Source organism: Crotalus tigris, unplaced genomic scaffold (genome assembly GCF_016545835.1).
Source record: "Crotalus tigris isolate CLP2741 ecotype Arizona unplaced genomic scaffold, ASM1654583v1 scf7180000018103.2265978, whole genome shotgun sequence".
In the NCBI taxonomy this organism is placed as follows: domain Eukaryota; kingdom Metazoa; phylum Chordata; class Lepidosauria; order Squamata; family Viperidae; genus Crotalus; species Crotalus tigris.
Genome location: NW_024096824.1, coordinates 667,984 through 687,147, shown reverse-complemented (window position 1 = coordinate 687,147; position 19,164 = coordinate 667,984). Strand labels below are relative to the sequence as shown.

Below are 19,164 nucleotides of genomic sequence, written 5' to 3'. Positions count from 1 at the left end.
AAATGCACATTACTGATCAGATCATCCCTTTCCAATTTAAGAAATTATTTTGCTTTAGTAAATCCAAGGAAGACACTAAAGAAACACATGCTATCATAAATTTGTCAAAAGTTTCACATTAGAGAAGCATAGCTGTTTCTGTACAAAAATCTTGCTTCCAATTCATCTGCGGGGAACATGAAACTTATTATCTCAGATTCCTGTTAATAAATCCCACGGAAAAACCCCCGAAACATGATTCATTGGCTGTGTTCCCTCTGTATGTTAATCTGGATTAATTTACATAACCCCGCCCAGAGTCCTGCCTCTCTTAAGTGCCTCTCCAATGTGAACTGTCAGGAAAGGGTTTCCTTTCACAGAAGCTGCTGCAGGTTTTTCTTTCTGGTTTTAGAACGTGCATTTTTGCGCAGTTTCAATTCAGGAGAAACCGCTTTGGGCTTCTGAAAAAAAAAATTGGAGACAAGACTAAATACGAAGAGGAGTAAGGTTACCTTTGCCCTGCTCTCAGGACGTCTTTGTAACTGCTGTTGTTGCTCATGAAGAGTCTGCACAGAGGAAAAGAAAGAAGTATTAATATTGCAGAATTCCGTTGTATGTTTTGATAGCTCTATGGATCTTTGGTTATGAGAATCCAGCAAACCACTGCTGGAGAAGTAAATGAGGTGCTTTCAGTTCTAGTTTTCTGCACAAGAAGTACCTCTTCTTTGTCTATTAGCTTTGAACATCAAATGAAGGACACACCTCATTTCATAAAAAGAAGCACGTGGACCATGGACCAAACTAGAAGCCCCCGAACTGACATCTATGTGTTCCACAGCTTTGGCTGCAACAGACACAAAGATGAAGGTAAATCTATTGTTTCCTGAAGCTAATATGACTGTTATGAAAGCAAACTTTTTTTTTAAAAAAAAAAAAATCCTGGGTGAATGCAGAGTTATTTTACTACTTTAAGCCAATTTCCAGTCCATGTCAGGCTGATTAAATGTCCCTAAAAAAAAAAAAAAAACAACTATCTTAATTTTTCCAAGGCCCTAAAGCTTCTTCCTGGGTTTGGTTTAACAATCCCCGTTTCACTTTTGAGAGAGAGAAAAATCCCCAAGATTACAATCAATAGAGTTCTTGGGATTTTTTTTAAAATCATAGAATCCTTCTTTATTTTAGAGAAAAAAAGAACTAAATGTGTCCTCAGTCCTATTTCCATTGATCAGTTTTTCTTGGAAAAATACTTTATGATGAGGTTACAGGGGTTGTGAGAAATCTAAGACAAAAAGCTGCAGGACAGTTGAAGTTTGGTGGGATGTTTTTGTCATAAGCATATTTTATGTACACACAGAACACTGCAAATGCAAGTTGCTAAGATATAGGGCATTGCTTGCTAGTGTTTGGATAAGACCTATGGATAATTGAAGATGAACTGTAACAATCTGGAAGATGCTAGGGTAGGGCTACCTCTGTTACCATGGCTATTCTGTCATAAATTCTGCACTGAAAAATTCACCTGGAGTAGAATTTTGTCCCATCCCTGGTCAAGAATTTTGTCTGCAAATCAAATAGTAAGTAAAGGTAATTACACAGGAATATTCATAATGAACTTTCTAGAAATAAGTACATTACAAACCATGACGATGGTTTGTAATGTACATTATGTAAGGCTTTTTTTGTCATAGAATGGCCAGAACGGAGTTCCGGCACCTTTTTTGGATGGAACCTTGTAGGGTAGGCAAGGCAGGTTGTATGACATGTGTGAGTTCTGGCACTTTTTTGTTTTTTTTAAGAAAAAAAGCACTGACATTATCTGTTCCCCTGTAATGGACTGTGTGGATGATATTGGGGAACAAGTGGATGAGATGCTGTGTAGGAAACATTCAGACAAGAGAAGCAGGAGTCCCCAATAGCTTAACAGTCAGAGACAGAAACTTAGGAAGGCTCCACTCTAATGGATCCATTAAAAGTGATGGTGGGAAGTTTGTCCTTTCAGACTTGAAAAATTCTGCTGATGTAGCCTTACAATAAAGTAGAATTAATTCTTCTAGTCCTGTTTCCTGTCTGGTTTACTTGGACACCCATCCAGGTACTTTTGTATCCATACTAAATATAATAATAGGATCGCAGTAACAGCATATTCCAGGTGCCCCTCCCCTGTACTTTCCAGATGTTCTGAAATGCAATGTCAGTTACAGACATCCAAACGGATAATAGCATAATCCATTCAGAGTCTTCCGCTCCATACTGGAATTGTAATCGTGAGCAGCTACAAGGCACCAAGCTTTTTGATAAATCAATTTCCTAAGGATTGTCCACCAAGACTATAGAACTATATTCAACAGTCTTAAAACCCTCCAAAAACATATTTTGAATTACCCAAAGGGCATCGGGAAATAACAATGATCAGTGTATAATGCTTCATAAAATATTGAGAAATCTAACCTCAGAGGTTCGCCATCTAGTGGCATGTATTGAAAATTAAAGAAAGACAACAATATTGCTTATGTTTTAAGATGGTTTTCTTTTTGGGAAGAAATATTAAGATTTTATATTGTGAGTATATATTTATAAAGTGAATTCCAGACATAGCATTACTCAGAGTAGACTCACTGAAATTCCTAAGATTTAATTCAAGTGGTATTTCAATAATGTAGCCTGAGGTCGGATTCACTGTAATCTAATTGGAGGGTGGGGGTGGCAGGGGGGGGGAACAGTACGACCGTGAATGTAAAAATAGGAGGTGTCTACTTGTGCTAAAGCATATCTTAGTAGAAGAAATGTTGAACATACAGTATGTTATTTTATTTTATTGATTTGTATATTTATTATTGTGTTTTAGATGCTGCTCTATTCCCAAATGTCTTTAAGCAGCACCTGACAAAACTAAAGTTTTAAAACTTCTGAATAGTGATAAATAATATATATTACAGTATCCCCACCCTTCTCCCAATGTTGAGCAACTAATTATTGCTAGTTCACATGGATTATGTTACCCCATGGTGTGTGTTCAATTTATTTATTTTTAAATTATATTTACGAAGAATGATGTACAAATTCACCCCTTATAGACTAAGTAATATATATGAAAGAGGCAAGTATGGCTTACTCAACAAACTATATTTGAAAAATCCTGACTTAACATGATGCTAAAAGAAGCCAATGTGGATAGATTCTGTGAGTGAAGCAGAGCTGAAATGAAAAGACTGCTATTTATTGCAATGAGAAATTAGGTATTATGTGAGATTCCTTGAGAACAGTAGCTTAGTTCTTGATGGCTTCTCCAAAGGTTTGGTAAATGGTGACCACTGGGCTTGTTTTGGGATCAATATAGGCTCTGACTTGGAACATCTGAGGTCAACCTAGCCATGAACATCTGAGAAGTTCCATCAACTGACTGTCCTTGGTTGCAGGAAAGTTTCACTAAGGTTATCTATTTATGATTTTATGCAGGGTTGGAGGATATTAGGTTTAACATCATTTTTTTAATAAACCTCTTAAGTAATTTGCACATGTCCATATGTTCAAGAAGGAAGAGCTGCTTTCTCAGCAAAAGCAGAAACTCAGAAGCAATAATAAAAGACTGAAGCAAATGTCTAATGTCAACATGTCCCATATTTTGCAACGTGCAGTTTTAATTCTGGGGATGTCCACACAATGCTTCAAACTCAGTTTGGAAGAGGTGTTCTATTTTCAGGGGAGCGTTTATTTCAAACTCAGAGATTACATAATTCTCACATTGAACTTTTTGAAGGATTTAAAAACTTCAGAGATTTAGAACATGGGCTTTCACCATTAATAAGCTGATTCATCAGCCACAACTTGTTATAGATATTTACTTATTGATGTTGCTTCAGGCAACGTTTTTTTAAACCAAAGAGAGGATTTAAATTTTTTTTTAAAAAAATGGGACCGTAGGAAGAAAATTTGCTAATAAAACTACAGTGCCATTTTAAGTCATTTGCCATATCATTCCAACTTTTTCATACAGTGAGGAATTAGAATCTTTTAGACACTATACTGATACTGAATAATATCCTAAATATCCTTAAAAAAAATTCTGTCCTTCTAACTGATTGTTAAAAATATTTTGTTCAGAAACTGTTTTCTCCCAATCTGACAAATATATTGGAAAAGTTGGGAGTAACAGAGCATATGAGCTTTTTATCACTTTGACTAATATCTGGGACATTTTGAGATAAAGAAAAATAAAATTCAGAATTTTGCAGTGGGGAATCATTTGAAAAAATAGAACATGGACTATTCTTTATTGGCCAAGTGTGACTGGACACACAAAGAATTTGTCTTTGGTGTATAAGCTCTCTGTGTACATACAAACAACAATGTAATATCATAAGACACTGTACTTTCTAACGTAAGATCTAGGCCAGTGTTTCTCAACCTTGACAATTTTAAGGCATGTGGACTTCAACTCCCAGAATTCCACAGCCAGCAATGCTGGCTGTGTAATTCTGGGAGTTGAAGTCCACATGCCTTAAAATTGTCAAGGCTGAGAAACACTGATCTAGGCAGTAGAAAATGTATTTTATACCAGAGGTCAGCAATACAGAACTTGCAGACCATGGGACATCTGTGACATCCCTAAATAATTTGGGGGAATCCCCAAATTTTCTTTAACTTTTATAATGGCAAACATGAGTTACCGAAGGCCAGGGGCACTGGGCCGCGGCATGCCAGAAACCAGTCTGCACAAACAAGCAAAGCCCCATCTGCGGGGTGTAGGCAGTACATGAAATCACACCCCGTCGGGTCCATGGAAAAACCTCTCTCCATGGAACCAGCATCTGGTGCCGAAAAGGTTGGTGACCTCTGCCCTAAGGGACTGTCTTTTTCCAAGAATATCTACCTGTGCAATTCAGTCCATCAGACTAGGCATACAGTGTCAGCTGGTGGGGACTAGAAGATGGACCTGCTCTGCTGTAGCCCCTGTTTTGTAGAATCTTCTCCCTTCAGATATTAGAATAGCTCAAACCATATTGACTTTTCAGAAGGCTTTAAAAACTTGACCGTATACGCTACCTCTTGCCTGTGCAAGGGTGGTAAAATATCCCAAGATTGCTCAGGGTTGGATGTATCAAAATCCTGTCCAATTTGATGATCTGGGGTATTAATATGAAGAGGTAAGGGAGGAATGCTTAGATTTTCTACAAGGTTTTCTCACTGTATTCAGTGCCTTAAACCTGCCCCAAGTAGAATTCTCTTAATGGTTCAATTTTCTTCTTATTACCAGTCATTGAAATCAGTTAAAGGTTGTAGGTGTTTTGAATATTTGTGATCACACTAACTCATATATTTAAAACATGTATTGCCCTTCTTCCCAAGAGTGGGGGCAATGCATATATTTTTATAATTACATCTAAGGAAGAGGTTAGCTTGAGATTGCCCAAATGGAGTTTTAGACCTGAGTGATTTTGATGATTATCCACATCACAGGCGAGCAACCCAAAACTATCAAACTTCATGTAGTCCATGAAATTTAGTTGTTACAGACAGTGGACATCCCTCAAATTGCTTTACTGGATTTTAGAGGCATGGTTGCCTAAAATTAGTAGCATGATCCTTGGTATGTTGAGTCAGAAAACATACAAAAATTGCAGTACAACCCCAAAAAATAAATTTAAAAAGGAAAACAAATCCAATTGTTCAAGAAAAAAAAATATGATCTCCCTTTCATAACTGGCATAACCTCAACAATCTGAAATCAGTTCAAATTGTTGAATCCTCCATTATGATGCCTTCCCCTTTTCTCCTGCATAAAGCTTGTCTTAGTCTATGCCATATTTTAATACATTCTTGAAATTCTGCTTGGTGTCATTGGGATGACTATAGGATTTTAGTACTTCATTGTTTGCTGAAGCTTGGCACCGGTAGTGTTGTAACAAAATACAGAATAACAGAGTAACAGAGATGGAAGGGACCTTGGAGGTCTTCTAGTCCAACCCCCTTCTCGAGAAAGAGACCCTGTACCATTATAGACAAATTGCTACAATGGCAATTCTGGGAGGGCACTAGGTTGCCAAAATGTGGCCATAAAGCATCTTCTCTTTTTAGAACCTATTAACATTCTCCTTTATTCCATATCAACTCCATGGCTGTAGCGAGACTCCCAATTTTTGGTTTAGCACAGTATTCTTTAAAATGAACATGGATGATGCAATCAACAGCATATTCACATTTCAGTGAGAAATAATACCAAATTTAGTGTGTGATATTTCTTTGAAACACATTGTTCAAGTTCCGTCAGAGTTAGGCAAGTCCTGTTTTTAGCTCTGGGGCTTCAGTGCTTCTTGGCAATAATATAGGTGTCGGGATCAAGCTAAGGATCTCCTATTTCACAAACTATTGACAAGTAGGGCACTGGTGGCATAGAAAAACCATTATAAGAACTGTTAAAGTGATTAGAGAACTTACAAAAGACTTCTATATATTGGTAAATCATTACGTTGGATATGGAGTTCAGGTGGCTATAGTCCCAACAGTATAAATGATCAAGAAATTGTGGTTGACACATCAAAACTTTTCAGATTTAGAATAGGAATGGTTGAATCAGTTTTATTTGATTTCTGTTTTTTCCCTTCTGTTATGGTTTATTTCATTTTCTTTCAAAATTATCTTATATATTAAAACTGCAAAGAAAGTTTAATCTATTTGAGATACGTACAATCATAGACAGATACATTCACATGCATACACAGTAACAATTTTTTCACTAATGTAATACATTTTTGTTTGTACATTTCTTTTTTTAAAAGAACACCAACCTCACTGCAAAATTTAGAAAGTGCAAATATTACCATACTGTACACAACATTCAGAAAGGATAAATCTAGTAAATTCGCAGTAAAATATGAACCAAACCAACTGGATATTATCTACTGTATACAGATTACAATTTTTTCTCTTGAAGGATGAGTCAGTCTATTTCCAGCCTATATCAGATTCCCACCTACTTATTAGTAAGTCCATTTAATTTGTTATTTTTTTAGAAAAAAATTGCACCCAAAGTTGTATGTTTAATGAATATTTAAAAACATGTTTCAAAATAATTGAAATTAAATTGTATTTCATTTTCATTCCAAACTTAAATTATTTAAAGTATTTATTTCCAAAGTATGCTAAGGCTATAGCCTTAAGATCTCTGGGAGGAATTGTAAGATTTTTGGGTTTACCCTTGTGTGTTTACGATGAGGACTCCAAACTGAGAATTTGTTTCTGTCTTCTTCCCAGAAGTGGATAACTAGCTTCCAAGCTATTCTAATGTATAACTTTTCTTCCATTTGTGTCAATGGACCAGGGGTTATTTTCCCCCAATGAAGCAAACATGGATCCTTTCTCATTCCAGCTCCAAATGGCAGCTTGTTTGTCTTTACCCAGACTCAATGGGGCAATTGTTCCATGGAGGAAAACATACTTAGCCATATCCTTACAAAGCTAAAAAATGCCAGTGTTTAAATTTGTTAAAATAGCTAAAGAAAGTTGCTTGATGGGCCTCTTTTGGGCAGAGAGTACTACAACCAGAGAAATAAATGTGGGAGAAGGAAAAAGATGTAAGTTGTGCCCAGCTTCAGTTATGCATAACAGAAAGGGACAAATTGATTTCTGCTCTAGTCCCAGAGTGTTCTGTACATACTTAAAAAGCGAGGAGAAAAATGAGAGGCTCCGTAGTCATTATTTATGAAACTGGCAGACATATTATTGCCCATTCTTCTCTTGGCAGAAAGGACTGGATTATTCCTGATCTGCCAGCCAGAAGGAGCACACTTGGCAGGCTTCAGTAATGACTTGTCCAGCAATTTCTGAGTCACAACAAGGACTGAGCTGCCTCAGACCAGCACAACTTAGTTATAACTAGTTTCTGCCACATTAGCTGGACAGAGCATGTAACCTGCTATAGTTTCTGAAGAGGATAGGCAGGGAAGAGAGGAGAGGCTTAGGTTATTCCACTCTTCCTCTGCCTATGCTTCTCCATGCATCCCCCCCCCCCAAAAAAAACCTCCAGGATGCCAACAGAATAACAGAATTGGAGGGGACCTTGAAGGTCTTCTATTCCAACTTCCTGTCCAAGCAGGAAACCCTATACCATTTCAGACAAATGGTTATCCAATCTCTTCTTAAAAACCTCCAGTGTTGGAGCACCAACAACTTCTGGAGGCAAGCTGTTGCACTGGTTAATTGTTTTCACTGCTGGAAAATTTCTCCTTAGTTCTAGATTGCTTCTGTCCTTGATTAGTTTCCATCCGTTGCTTCTTGTCCTGCCTTCAGGCGCTTTGGAGAATAGGTTGACCTCCCTCTTCTTTGTGGCAGCCCCTTAGATATTGGTATTATGTCACCCCTAGTCCTTCTTTTCATTAAACTAGACATACCCAATTCCTGCAACCTTTCTTCATATGTTCTAGCTTTCAGTCCCCTAATCATCATTGTTGTTCTTCTCTACACTCTTTCTAAAGTCTCAACATCTTTTTTATATCATGGCGACCAAAACTGGATGCAGCATTCCAAGTGTGGCCTTACAAAGGCATTGTAAAGTGGTATTAACACTTCACGTGATCTTGATTCTGTCCCTCTGTTAATGCAGCCTAGGACTGCATTGGCTTTTTTGGCAGCTGCAGCACACTGCTGGCTCACATTCAAATGATTGTCCACTAGGACTCTGAGATCCCTCTCACAGTTACTACTGTTGAGTCAAGTACCACCTATTTTACACTTGTGCATTTGGTTTTTCTTACTTAAACGTTTTTCTTACTTTTCTCTTCATCCATTATGATGCCAGGGGAGGCTTTTAGATGAAACTTGCAGATGCTGCTGCCTCAAATACAGAGTTGTGAAAAGTTTCAAACCATGTGGTTTTGCTTTGGAATTTTCCTATTTTTGCACCCCCATTGTGACACAATAGCTACACAATGACTTTGGGCTGGATATTTAAGAACAGCTCATGGATAACTTGTATGTTGGAATGACCTTGGAAGATGGGAGGAAAAGAGTCCCAGATTAGAAAACAGTGAGATAAGAGGCAGCTGAGCCCACAGAAGCAATGAAGCTAGGTTAAATGACTCAGAAGGGAGCCTCCCTAGTTTCTTGGACTGTTAAGGCAAAGGAGAAAAGGACTTTCAGGTCTGCAAAATTCTCTTAAAACAATATAACCTTGTAATAAATTTAAAGTTAAGACGTCTGGGTGTATTTCTTGTCTGGAATACTTTGCAAGGCTGACATCATGTGAGAATGTGCTCATTTGCAGAGACCACTAACTGCTACCTTTAATCAGGCCAATAATAGTCTACTCTAGATCATCAACAAGCTCATATCCCTAGAATTACTCACTTCTACGTACATCTACCCATCCCCGATCAAATTGCTTTCCTTCTTACATCTCTTGCATTAAGGTTACTTCAAGATGATCAGTTTTTTTAACGCTGAATTCTTTGGAATATGTTTTAAGACAGAACTGTAATTGATCTGGCCTATTTTCATGTTCATGCATTTCAAAATATTCTGTGCACAAGATTTTTTTTAATGTTTGCAAGCACACAGAGCTTACAAAGAACTAATGGCCAATCAGCAACTGTCTGACTTGAGCAGTAGTTGAGCACAAGAACTGATTAATATTTACTATTGTCCACATGTGCTTTCTATCATTGTTGTGAACTGCTTGTCATTTCTGCAGTAGCCCTTGTTGCTTGAAACAGGATTTCTTCGTAAGAAGGGAGGTTATGATTGGAACGGGAGAATCCAAGAAATCTTATATTCATAAGGATCCATTCGAGATTTTTAAGAAGAGACTGGACAGCCACGTCTGAAATGATATAGGGTCTCCTGCTTGAGCAGGGGGCTGGACTAGAAGACCTCCAAAGTCCCTTCCAGCTCTATTCTGATAATAATAATAACTTCTGAGCAGGGGGCATAGCCAGTTTGGTCTAGTGGTTAGGGCAACAGGCTAGAAGCCAGGAGACTGTGAATTTTCATCCCATTTTAATCATGAAAACCACCTGGGTGACCTTAGGCTAGTCACTTCCTCTCAGCCTAACCCAGAACCCAGGGTTGTTGTTGTAGGGAAAATAGGAGAAATGAATATTCAGTTTATTTGCCATCTTAAGTTATTTATGAAAATAATGAACAAACAAATAAACAAACGAATGAATGAAGAAGCTCAATCCTCTGCTGGAAGTGCAGCCTGTCTGGAAAAGCCCTTAGTGATGTCTACATTTCTCTCCTTGCATTTTTTTTTTCTGAAATAAAATGCTTCTCTAGAATTCAAAGCATGGGTCATGTTTTCTACAGTAAAGAATAAACTCCCTCAAATTTGAGTTCAATTAACTCTGAAGAAGCTTAACTGCTTCTCTCTAAAATAAGAAGTGCTGTGGGGTTTTATTATGCCAATTGCCAATAGCTCCCAAGCCCAGCCTTTGGAGTTTCTTCTGCTCAGCAATAATCCTTCAAATTCTGCACTCTTTTTTCCCCAACTTCTTACTGAAGCGCTAGTTGCAAATGAGAGACAGGCAGAAAGAAAGCCACAGAAATCCAATCCAACCATCCCATGCCAGTAGTAGTCATTCAATTAGGTAGGAATAATGCATGGGAAGATCTGGGCTATTTAAATATGAGCTAGAGAAGAATTGGAGGAATGTAATACTAATAATTAGAAATGAACATGATGAATTCTGAAACTGCATTTATGAACAAGGTTTTCACCAACTCTTTAGTTTTGCATGCCAACAATACAAAGTAAGCTTACAGAAAACCATTGTAAGCTGTTCTATGGGTCAGAATAGTTGTTCCTTGAATTTAAGATGTACAGAACCATTTGTTCCCAATGAATGGGTGTGCAAGTGCCAGAAATTATCTTCACTGAAAAGGTTTTTATATATAAAAAAAAAACTTTTGGAGCTAATGTAGGAACTATATGGTTCTGAAGAGTAGAGTAGAGTAGAGTAGAGTAGAGTAGGGGAGGGGAGGGGAGGGGAGGGTGAAGGGGAGAAAAGCAGAGCAGAGAAGAGAAGATAAATTCTCAAGTCTATATTTTTCTACTAATGCTGTTAAGAGGCTGAAAGAGTTGACTGAGGATAAATGCTTGCTGTTCACACATTAAGGCAAACCCTGTTTTGTACTTCTGAATCAATTTTGTCCAAAATTAATCTCTCCTGTTGAGAAGGTGCACAAACACTGATATCTAACTGAGAATAAGGTAGGAAAATTACATTAAAGAAACTGCTGTCCAAAAGACATATATGCAGCTAAGTTGTACAGATAAGGAAAAAAATGCAAAAAATATGTAAAATTATTTTTAAAAATGTTGCTTGTCAAACAGATTCAGAGGAGCAAGATGTACATTTGGAACGACAAGAATCCATGGGAACTGAAATAAACAGTTTCATCACCAGTGCTGATTCTCTCTCCAAATCCTTCCTGGTCTAGTAGTACCCCCCCACCTTCACCCAAGCTGAAAAATGAGAAAGAAGGCTGATGGGAGAGGAAATGACTGAGGGAATGGATATTTGCAGGAAAGACAAGTGCTTAGTGAGAGATCCATCAAGAACATGTTAAGCACATTTCTCTGATGAAGTTGATTTTCTTATGGTTTTTTTTTTCCACGGGCCTTCCCATTTAATAAAAGATGGATGGAATTCTGGCCATCCATGTCTAAATGAGTCAAAGTCATAAGTAACATGGAAATATAGATACACTGTCATGGTTCCGATAGATGAAACTTTTCAAAAGAACTTTGAGGCATTGTTTACCTTAAAGAATCTTTTATTCGAGAAGCAAAGTATCGGCACTACATAGTTGAAACCAAAAATTAAATTCCCCTCCCCTGGGTACAAAGTAGCAAAGCACAATTCCCTCCTCCAATAAACTGTCATAAATGACATTCCCCAATTAGCTTGAAGCACGGGCTTTCTTCCCAGCTCTCCAGCCCGCCAAAACTCTATCAGCTCTGGGCCCAATGACCTTGGGTTCCCATGGCTGAGTTATTATTGTTATGACTATCTGGACTCTCATCCACATTCCCCCTCCCAGCATCAAGTAACTCTAAAAGCAAAAGAGGAATATGTCTGAATTTCTATCTGTTGTCAAAGCAAGAACATCCGATGTTAGCAGCATTGACATACACCTTTAATGGTGTATCAGGCCAGAGGTTCTCAAATTGTGGGAAGTTGCAAACAATTTGGAGGAGTTGCAAATACTTTGGGAGGTCACATTTTTTTTAAACCCAATCAGATTTGCATAGGAAATGTGGGAGCCCCCTCTAACATTCTGATTTTATATGCACAAACTATAGAGCAAAATTTAATGATTTCTCTGATACGGAGATTAACATGCATTTATTTATTAAAAGGGGCATGTTTATTACATGGCCAACCTTAATGACAACAAAATAATTTGTTTTATTTATTATTTTAGGGAGCTGTAGTAGTGAAAAATTTGAGCATCACTTGATTAGGCAATTAGACTAGTGAGCTACTGCCAATATAAACCCATTTAATCAATGGATTGGTACAGATTTATTGAACAACTCCCAGTATTCCTAACCACCTTGGCAAAGGAATCAGTCTGTTGTTCTTTAATATAACACAGTGATGTCCCCTCATGTACATTGCATTCTGGAAATCAGCCAATCACAGATATATCCTCAGTTCCTCCCAACTCAGAGCGTTAGCTGTTAAAAAAAATGCTTCTAATTTTGGTGCAGAAAAATGCTTCACTCTTGCCAACTTTCAGTGGCCTTGAAGTTTGGTACACAATAATTCATCAATATCTGTGGTATTGTTTTTCAAAATCTTTTCTCCTGTCTCCTTCCTCCTCCTAGCCTGCTTTTTTTTTCAGAAGCTCAAGGTCATTCTTCTTTTCCACTTGTATTCCTACTACAACAGTTCTGCAAGGGAGGTTAAACTGAGATATAATAAGCATCAGGTCATCCAAGTAGATGTTCTGGCTGAGTGAAGATTTGAATCTACGTTATTCTAATTCCAGTCCAGTATCATAATCACTACCCTACATTATCCCATCGCTGTTTAGACCTGTACAAAAACCAGCACGTGGCTTACTCAACTCTAGTCATCTTCCACACTATGCCAAAACATAATGACCTGGTATTAAAATTATACTAATAGAATAAGTATATTAAATCCTACTGCTAATTTTTAAACCTTGTAACTACATTTACAAACTAGTTCAAAAGGGACCGTGTAGCACATTAAGATGAGGTTTATTAAGGTGGGGAAGGGTCCTGGAAGTCCTGTGCAAAAATGTAACTGTACAGAGATATCTAACCAATCTTCAACCTATTCGCCAAAGCACCAGAAGGCAAGACAAGAAACAATGGATGGAAATTAATCAAGGAGAGAAGCAACTTAGAACTAAGAAGAAATTTACTAACAGTAGAAAAAATAACCAGTGGAACAGCTTGCCTTCAGAAGTTGTGAATGCTCCAACACTGGAGGCTTTTAAGAAGAGACTGGACAGCCACTGGTCTGGACTGGCATGAGGTCTTCTGATTGAGCAGGGGGTTGGACTAGGAGACCTCCAAGGTCCCTTCCACCTCCAATATTCTGTTATTCTGTTATATAAACATCTAAAAGGCTGTTCCTAAAAAGGAGGAATGTATTTAATCTCTGTTGCCCTAGAGAGCAGGATTAGAACCAGTGGATTAAAATTACAAGGAAGAAAGTTCAAATTGCACTTCAGGAAGAATTCTCTGATAATACGAACCAGGGAACAGGCTTCCAATATGGCAGGACTGGTTCTACTTCACTAGAGGTCTTGAAATAGAATTGGATTTTTATTTTTCAGAGGTGCTCTATTAGATCCTGTCCTGAGTTCAGAATTGTAAAACATGCAGTTTCTGATTCTAAAAGTCCTTCGAGGTGCAACATTGGGGGAAGGGTTCCAGAAAATGCTATCTTTCATCCATAATCATCAAGAAAATTGTCATACTTGTGACTGATACAAGGACGCCCAACAATTTCCTCCCTTATCTAATTCTTTTCCTAGGATTGTTCTGCCATTTCTACACATTTTTAGTCACCTTTGGATAAGAATTGGAAATATTTGTGTAGTATAGGACAGGGGTCCCCAACCCCCGGGCCATGAACTGGTACCGGGCCACAGAATGCCAGCAACCAGGCCGCACAAACAAGGAAAGCCCCATCTGCGGGATTCAGGCAGCACACAAAAGTACATTCCCTCCATCCACGGAAAAACCTCTCTCCAGGGAACCAGTTCCTGGTGCCCAAAAGGTTGGGGACCTCTGGTACAGGATATGTAATTATGATATTTTTAAAGTTTTGGAGGATATGTATTTGTATATATGCTTACATACAAAGGGTATCCTGTAAAGTGCCAGTCTTACACTTGGGAACTGTTTCAGAATATTCTAGCGTTAATAAATATACCAATTAAGCCCAAGTTCTCTATAAATATCTTAAATATAAGTGTGATGAATCAGTTAATATGTTCATATGTTTTCCTTGAGGTATATTAGACACATTATTCAAGTCTTGAGGGATAATCCAAACTGAGCTCAAATTATAGCTTTGTGAGCTATATTAATCTGTATCTATTTAAATATACAGTTCAGTTTTCAATAGCTCCCTGAGGGAATAGAATTCTACTTATATTTCTGCAGTTCAGGGATGCAATTATTAATAATTTGGGATATTCAATAATGTTCTTATAAATTGAATCCCTTGTACAAGCAAACAGAATGGTCTTTTTAAAATCTATATACATCTTTACTGAATTTTCACACTAACATTAGTTCCAGTAAATGTCAAAGAATCCTTTGATTTCAAGATGAGCAGTCAATGGTTCACTGAATATTTTAGTCTCCACTCTAAGAGGGGGTCTTTACTGGTGTAGTGTTGAGGCTGTTGGACTAAGACCAAGGAGAACCTGAATCAGTCCACCCTCATCCATGAAACCTTAGTGGGGGCATACTCCTCTCTCAGTCCGTGAGGTTGTCTGGGGGCAAAATGGTAGTGGGGAAAACAATGAACCTCTGGAGGAAAGGGAGGATCTCAATTAAATAAACAAACAATGTATTGTTAATATTAGACAAATTGGATAGATTTTGCCTAATCTGTGATAGCAATTCTTCCTGACAGATAGAAACTACATGTAATAATAAAAACTGATTGTATCTAATCATAGTCTGTCTCTGGAACATACTAGCATCCTGAAGCCAGGAGTACCTGTTATGTCCTGAGCCTGCTGAAGCATTCAGCAGGCTCAGAAATGTTGCAAAGGGTACCAGGCAGACCCAAAGCTGCCCAGGACCAGATTGGCTGTCTCCAGCCTTGTGCGCATGTGCAAGACAGGAAACAGCCTCTGCAATCATTGATTGACATTGTCCGGGTCTGGGACATTATAAAAGGCCTGCGTGCCGTTTTGGTTGTTGTTGGTTGTAAAAAGAGAGTAATAAAGGAAGCTTGTTTACACAGTGTGTCTCCGCTTAATGCCTCAACCCTGCAAACTTAAAAGTATCAATAACTATATTCTCAGGCTCAAGAGCATAGCAGAATTCTGTTTACATATTTTCTCAAGTTAGAAGCCTGTAGCTGAATCACATATGGATTTTTGTACACATCATCTGAATTATTTGGAAAATTCTACACTGGTGGCACAACGGTTAGAGTGCAATATTGCAGGCTAATTCTGCTGGCTGCCAGGGGTTCAATCCTCACCTGCTTGAGGTTGACTCAGCCTTCCATCCTTCCGAGGCCTTAAAACGAGGCCCCAGATTATTGGAGGTAATATGCTCAGTGGTGGGATTCAGCCGGTTCACACCACTTTGGCAGAAATGGTAGCTAATTTTTTGTTGCCCAGGCCCAGAATGGACTTCCGGAAGCGGCATCCACACAGAGAACCGGTTGTTCACATATTTGAATCCCACCACTGAATATGTTGACTCTGTAAACTGCTTAGAGAGAGCTGTAAAGCACTGTAAAACAGTATATAAGTCTAAGTCAGTGGTTCTCAACCTTTTAAATGTCGTGACCCCCAACCAGTCGTAAGTCGAGGACTAAACCGGTCGTAAGTCGAGGACCAAACCAGTCGTAAGTCGAGGACTACCCAACTGGTCGTAAGTCGAGGAGTTCCCTGCCCGGAAGGGCCGCGCATGTGTGGTGCCACCCCCTGCGCCGGCCGAGGCGTAGCTGGCAAGCAGCAGAGACGGAGCAGGCCAACCATCAGCTGGGCCACCAGCTGGCCCAGCCCAAGGGAGGTAAGGCACCCGTCAGAAAAGGAGGAAAAAATGGCGGACAGCCTTGCTTGGTGACCCCTGTGAATTGGTCGATTGACTCCAAATGGGGTCGTGACCCATAGGTTGAGAACTGCTGGTCTAAGTGCTATTGCTATTGCTATATAGAAAAGGTGACTTGTAGATTTGAAAACAATATGATTTGGAAGATCAAATAATTGCTTTTTTCAAGAGAAAAGAAAAAAAAATTAGAAACCTGCAGTCAACAAACAGGTCTACAGAGTAAGATGGATTCTGTCTGCCAATGATTACATGTTGGGACTTTCTGTTCTACTTCCAGACAGTTCAGTGATTGCACAGCCCATGTTTGTCTTCAAGAAGGAACGACCTTGCAAGGTAAGACGTGAAACTCCTCCCATCCTTCTGGCATTTGTTTAAGATAATTTACTCAGCATATGTTGATCCACCTGGTGGATGAAGTGGGATTGCCAGTTTAATTGAATGTCTGCATAGAAACAGTATCTCTAGAAAAAGAAATACTAAATGACGTAAACCACTTGATATCCTAGAGAATCATCTGCACACATGCAAGCTATTTATGGTTGTGTGATTGGGAAAAATGGATTAATGTGATCTCCTATTTAGGTACATGTTTATATGTACATAGACTTTTTCCCCCCCGATGTTATTCCGCATAAGTATGAAGGCACTAGGAGGTTTGATTGCTCTTTCTTCTTTAATTGCATTCAGAGTAATGTCTGAATTGAGTTCCTTCCACTTCATGTCACACTAAGTCAGTATCCCATTCTTCAGAAGGAAGTTTTCACTGAATTCTGGTATGAATGGAAAACATATATTCATAATTACTATTATGTAAATTAGCAATAAGATTAATAAAGTTTGTTTTGTGTGTGTGATGGAGGAGAAGATATGATTTCATCCAAAAATGGTGGAATTCTCTTCTGCAGGAGGTGCCGTCCAGATGTGTAGGAATTTAACTTCCAGCCTAACCTTACGAACTAGGAATTAGGGGACCTGAAGCCCATGTATCTAAGGAACAGGGAAATCTGGGATAATCTCCAGTGTGCTTTCAAAAACTTTGAATGATATGGACAGTCACATAGAACATAAACATTCCACAACCACACTGTGCAAAGGCTTGGCTTCAATACAACCAAGAGTTGTGCAAAGACTATTAATTCATGGAAATGCAGGAAGAGAAAGCTATGGATTTGAGCCACTAAAAACGGCACTTGCAACTCTATGCTGACAGCCACCAACTAATTCCTTTCTTTGGCCTCACTCTTTTTTGCAATAATTAGACTTACATAAACAAATAGTTTCTTGCCTAGGAAACTTTTAGTTGTGTTCAGCCAAGAGATTAGTGACAGGCTTGGCAAAAGGAGCCTGACATCGGAATGTCCACCCTATCTTTTTTTTTTTTTTAAAGCACTTAACATCTACAACTTTTCATTTAAGGTTTAACCAATCCTTCTTTTTGTTCAGAGGCCTGCAGAGGATCCAGTGCACAAGACTGAAAACGGTAATCACGATTTTTGTTCAGAAATCTTTCTAGGCAAACTTGTAGAAGGGGTAGGTTACAACATCAGAGTCGGGCTTCAGAACCCAAATACAGGTAATCTTCAACTTACAACTATTCATTTAGGGATGTTCAAAGCTACAACAGTACTGAAAAAAATGACTTACAACCAGTCCTCACAATTAGGACTGCCACAGTATCCCCAGTGATATTTCACGACTACACTTGGGACCAAAATTTCTGTTGCTAAGCAAGGCAGTGAGTCATGCTTGATTTTATGAGCTTTTTGTTGCCATAGAGGTGAAGTAAATCAGTGCTGCAGTTAAGTGAATCATGCAGTCGTTCAAGGAATCCAGCTTTCTTACCAATCCTTGTCGTAGCTGTTTGGGAAGGTCACAGATGGTGATCACATGATCCATGGGTGCTGCAACCATGGTAAATACATGCCAGTTGCCAAGTGCCTGAATTTTGATCACAGGGCCATGGGGATGCTGCCATAGTCGTAAGTACAAGGACTGGTTGTAAATCATTTTCATCAATGTTGTAATTTCAAACAGTGTCTAAATGAATGGTTATAAGTTAAGGACTACCTGTATATTACTGGGATCAGCTGGCATTTGATATAATAATAATAATAATAATAATAATAATAATAATAATAATAATAATAATAATAATATAGTAATAGTAATAGTAGTAGTAGTAGAGTTGGAAGGGATCTTTGAGGTCTTCTAGTCCAACCCCCTGCTTAGGCAGGAAACCCTATACCAGTGATGGCGAACCTTTCAGAGACTGAGTGCCCAAACTGCAACCCAAAACCCACTTATGTATCGTTGAGTGCCGGGTGGGCATGGCCCATTGGATGGGCGTGGCCCATTGGGTGGGCATGGCTGTGGTGTTAACGGCAGACTGGGTGGGACTAAAAAGTTCAATCAATCAATTCCAACTTTGCAAGATCTTTTTTTTTCCGTGAGAAGTTGAAATTGATTGATTGATTGAACCTTTTTTTTTTGCACACGGTGGCAGAGACCTAAAACAAAAAGGTTTTATAAAACCCAGCTGAAGGCCTAGGACTGGGGTGACGGTGTGCGTGCACACAGAGAGGGCTCTGCGTGCCACCTGTGGCACTCATGGCTTGCCACCATGGCCCTATACCATTTCAGACAAATTGTTGTCCAGTCTCATGATATGAATATCATCTCTGGTGTTTTTCTGCCTTTAGTTCCCAGTGGATCCAGAAAACGTGCAAGAGCTTCATATTTTTCTTTTCAGTCCTCTGAGTCAGAGTCATATAGAGGTATGGCTTCTGTCTTAACCATTTGTTTACCTTAAATTTACATTGACAAGTATAGCTTTCCAAAATTTGGTTTGAAATGTTACATCCTGAACTCATGTGGACTTAAGTGCTGAATGCCAGGCTTTTATTTTT

At 38.6% G+C, this 19,164-nt stretch overlaps 1 protein-coding gene across 5 annotated transcripts in view; it reads left to right on the top strand.

Annotated features, from left to right (window-relative positions):
* Positions 1-342: 342 nt before the first annotated feature.
* The window catches only part of RANBP3L (RAN binding protein 3 like), a 50,602-nt gene continuing 31,780 nt past the window's right edge, over positions 343-19,164 (top strand). For all 5 annotated transcript variants that reach the window (XR_005557248.1, XM_039347902.1, XM_039347903.1 and 2 more), the window contains exons 1-4: positions 343-846; positions 16,536-16,591; positions 17,702-17,738; positions 18,958-19,032. Coding sequence is in view for 4 of the 5 variants with exons in the window: in XM_039347902.1 (XP_039203836.1) it covers positions 624-846; positions 16,536-16,591; positions 17,702-17,738; positions 18,958-19,032 (391 nt within the window). In the remaining variant the exon portion in view is untranslated. The remainder of the gene's footprint in view (positions 847-16,535; positions 16,592-17,701; positions 17,739-18,957; positions 19,033-19,164) is intronic.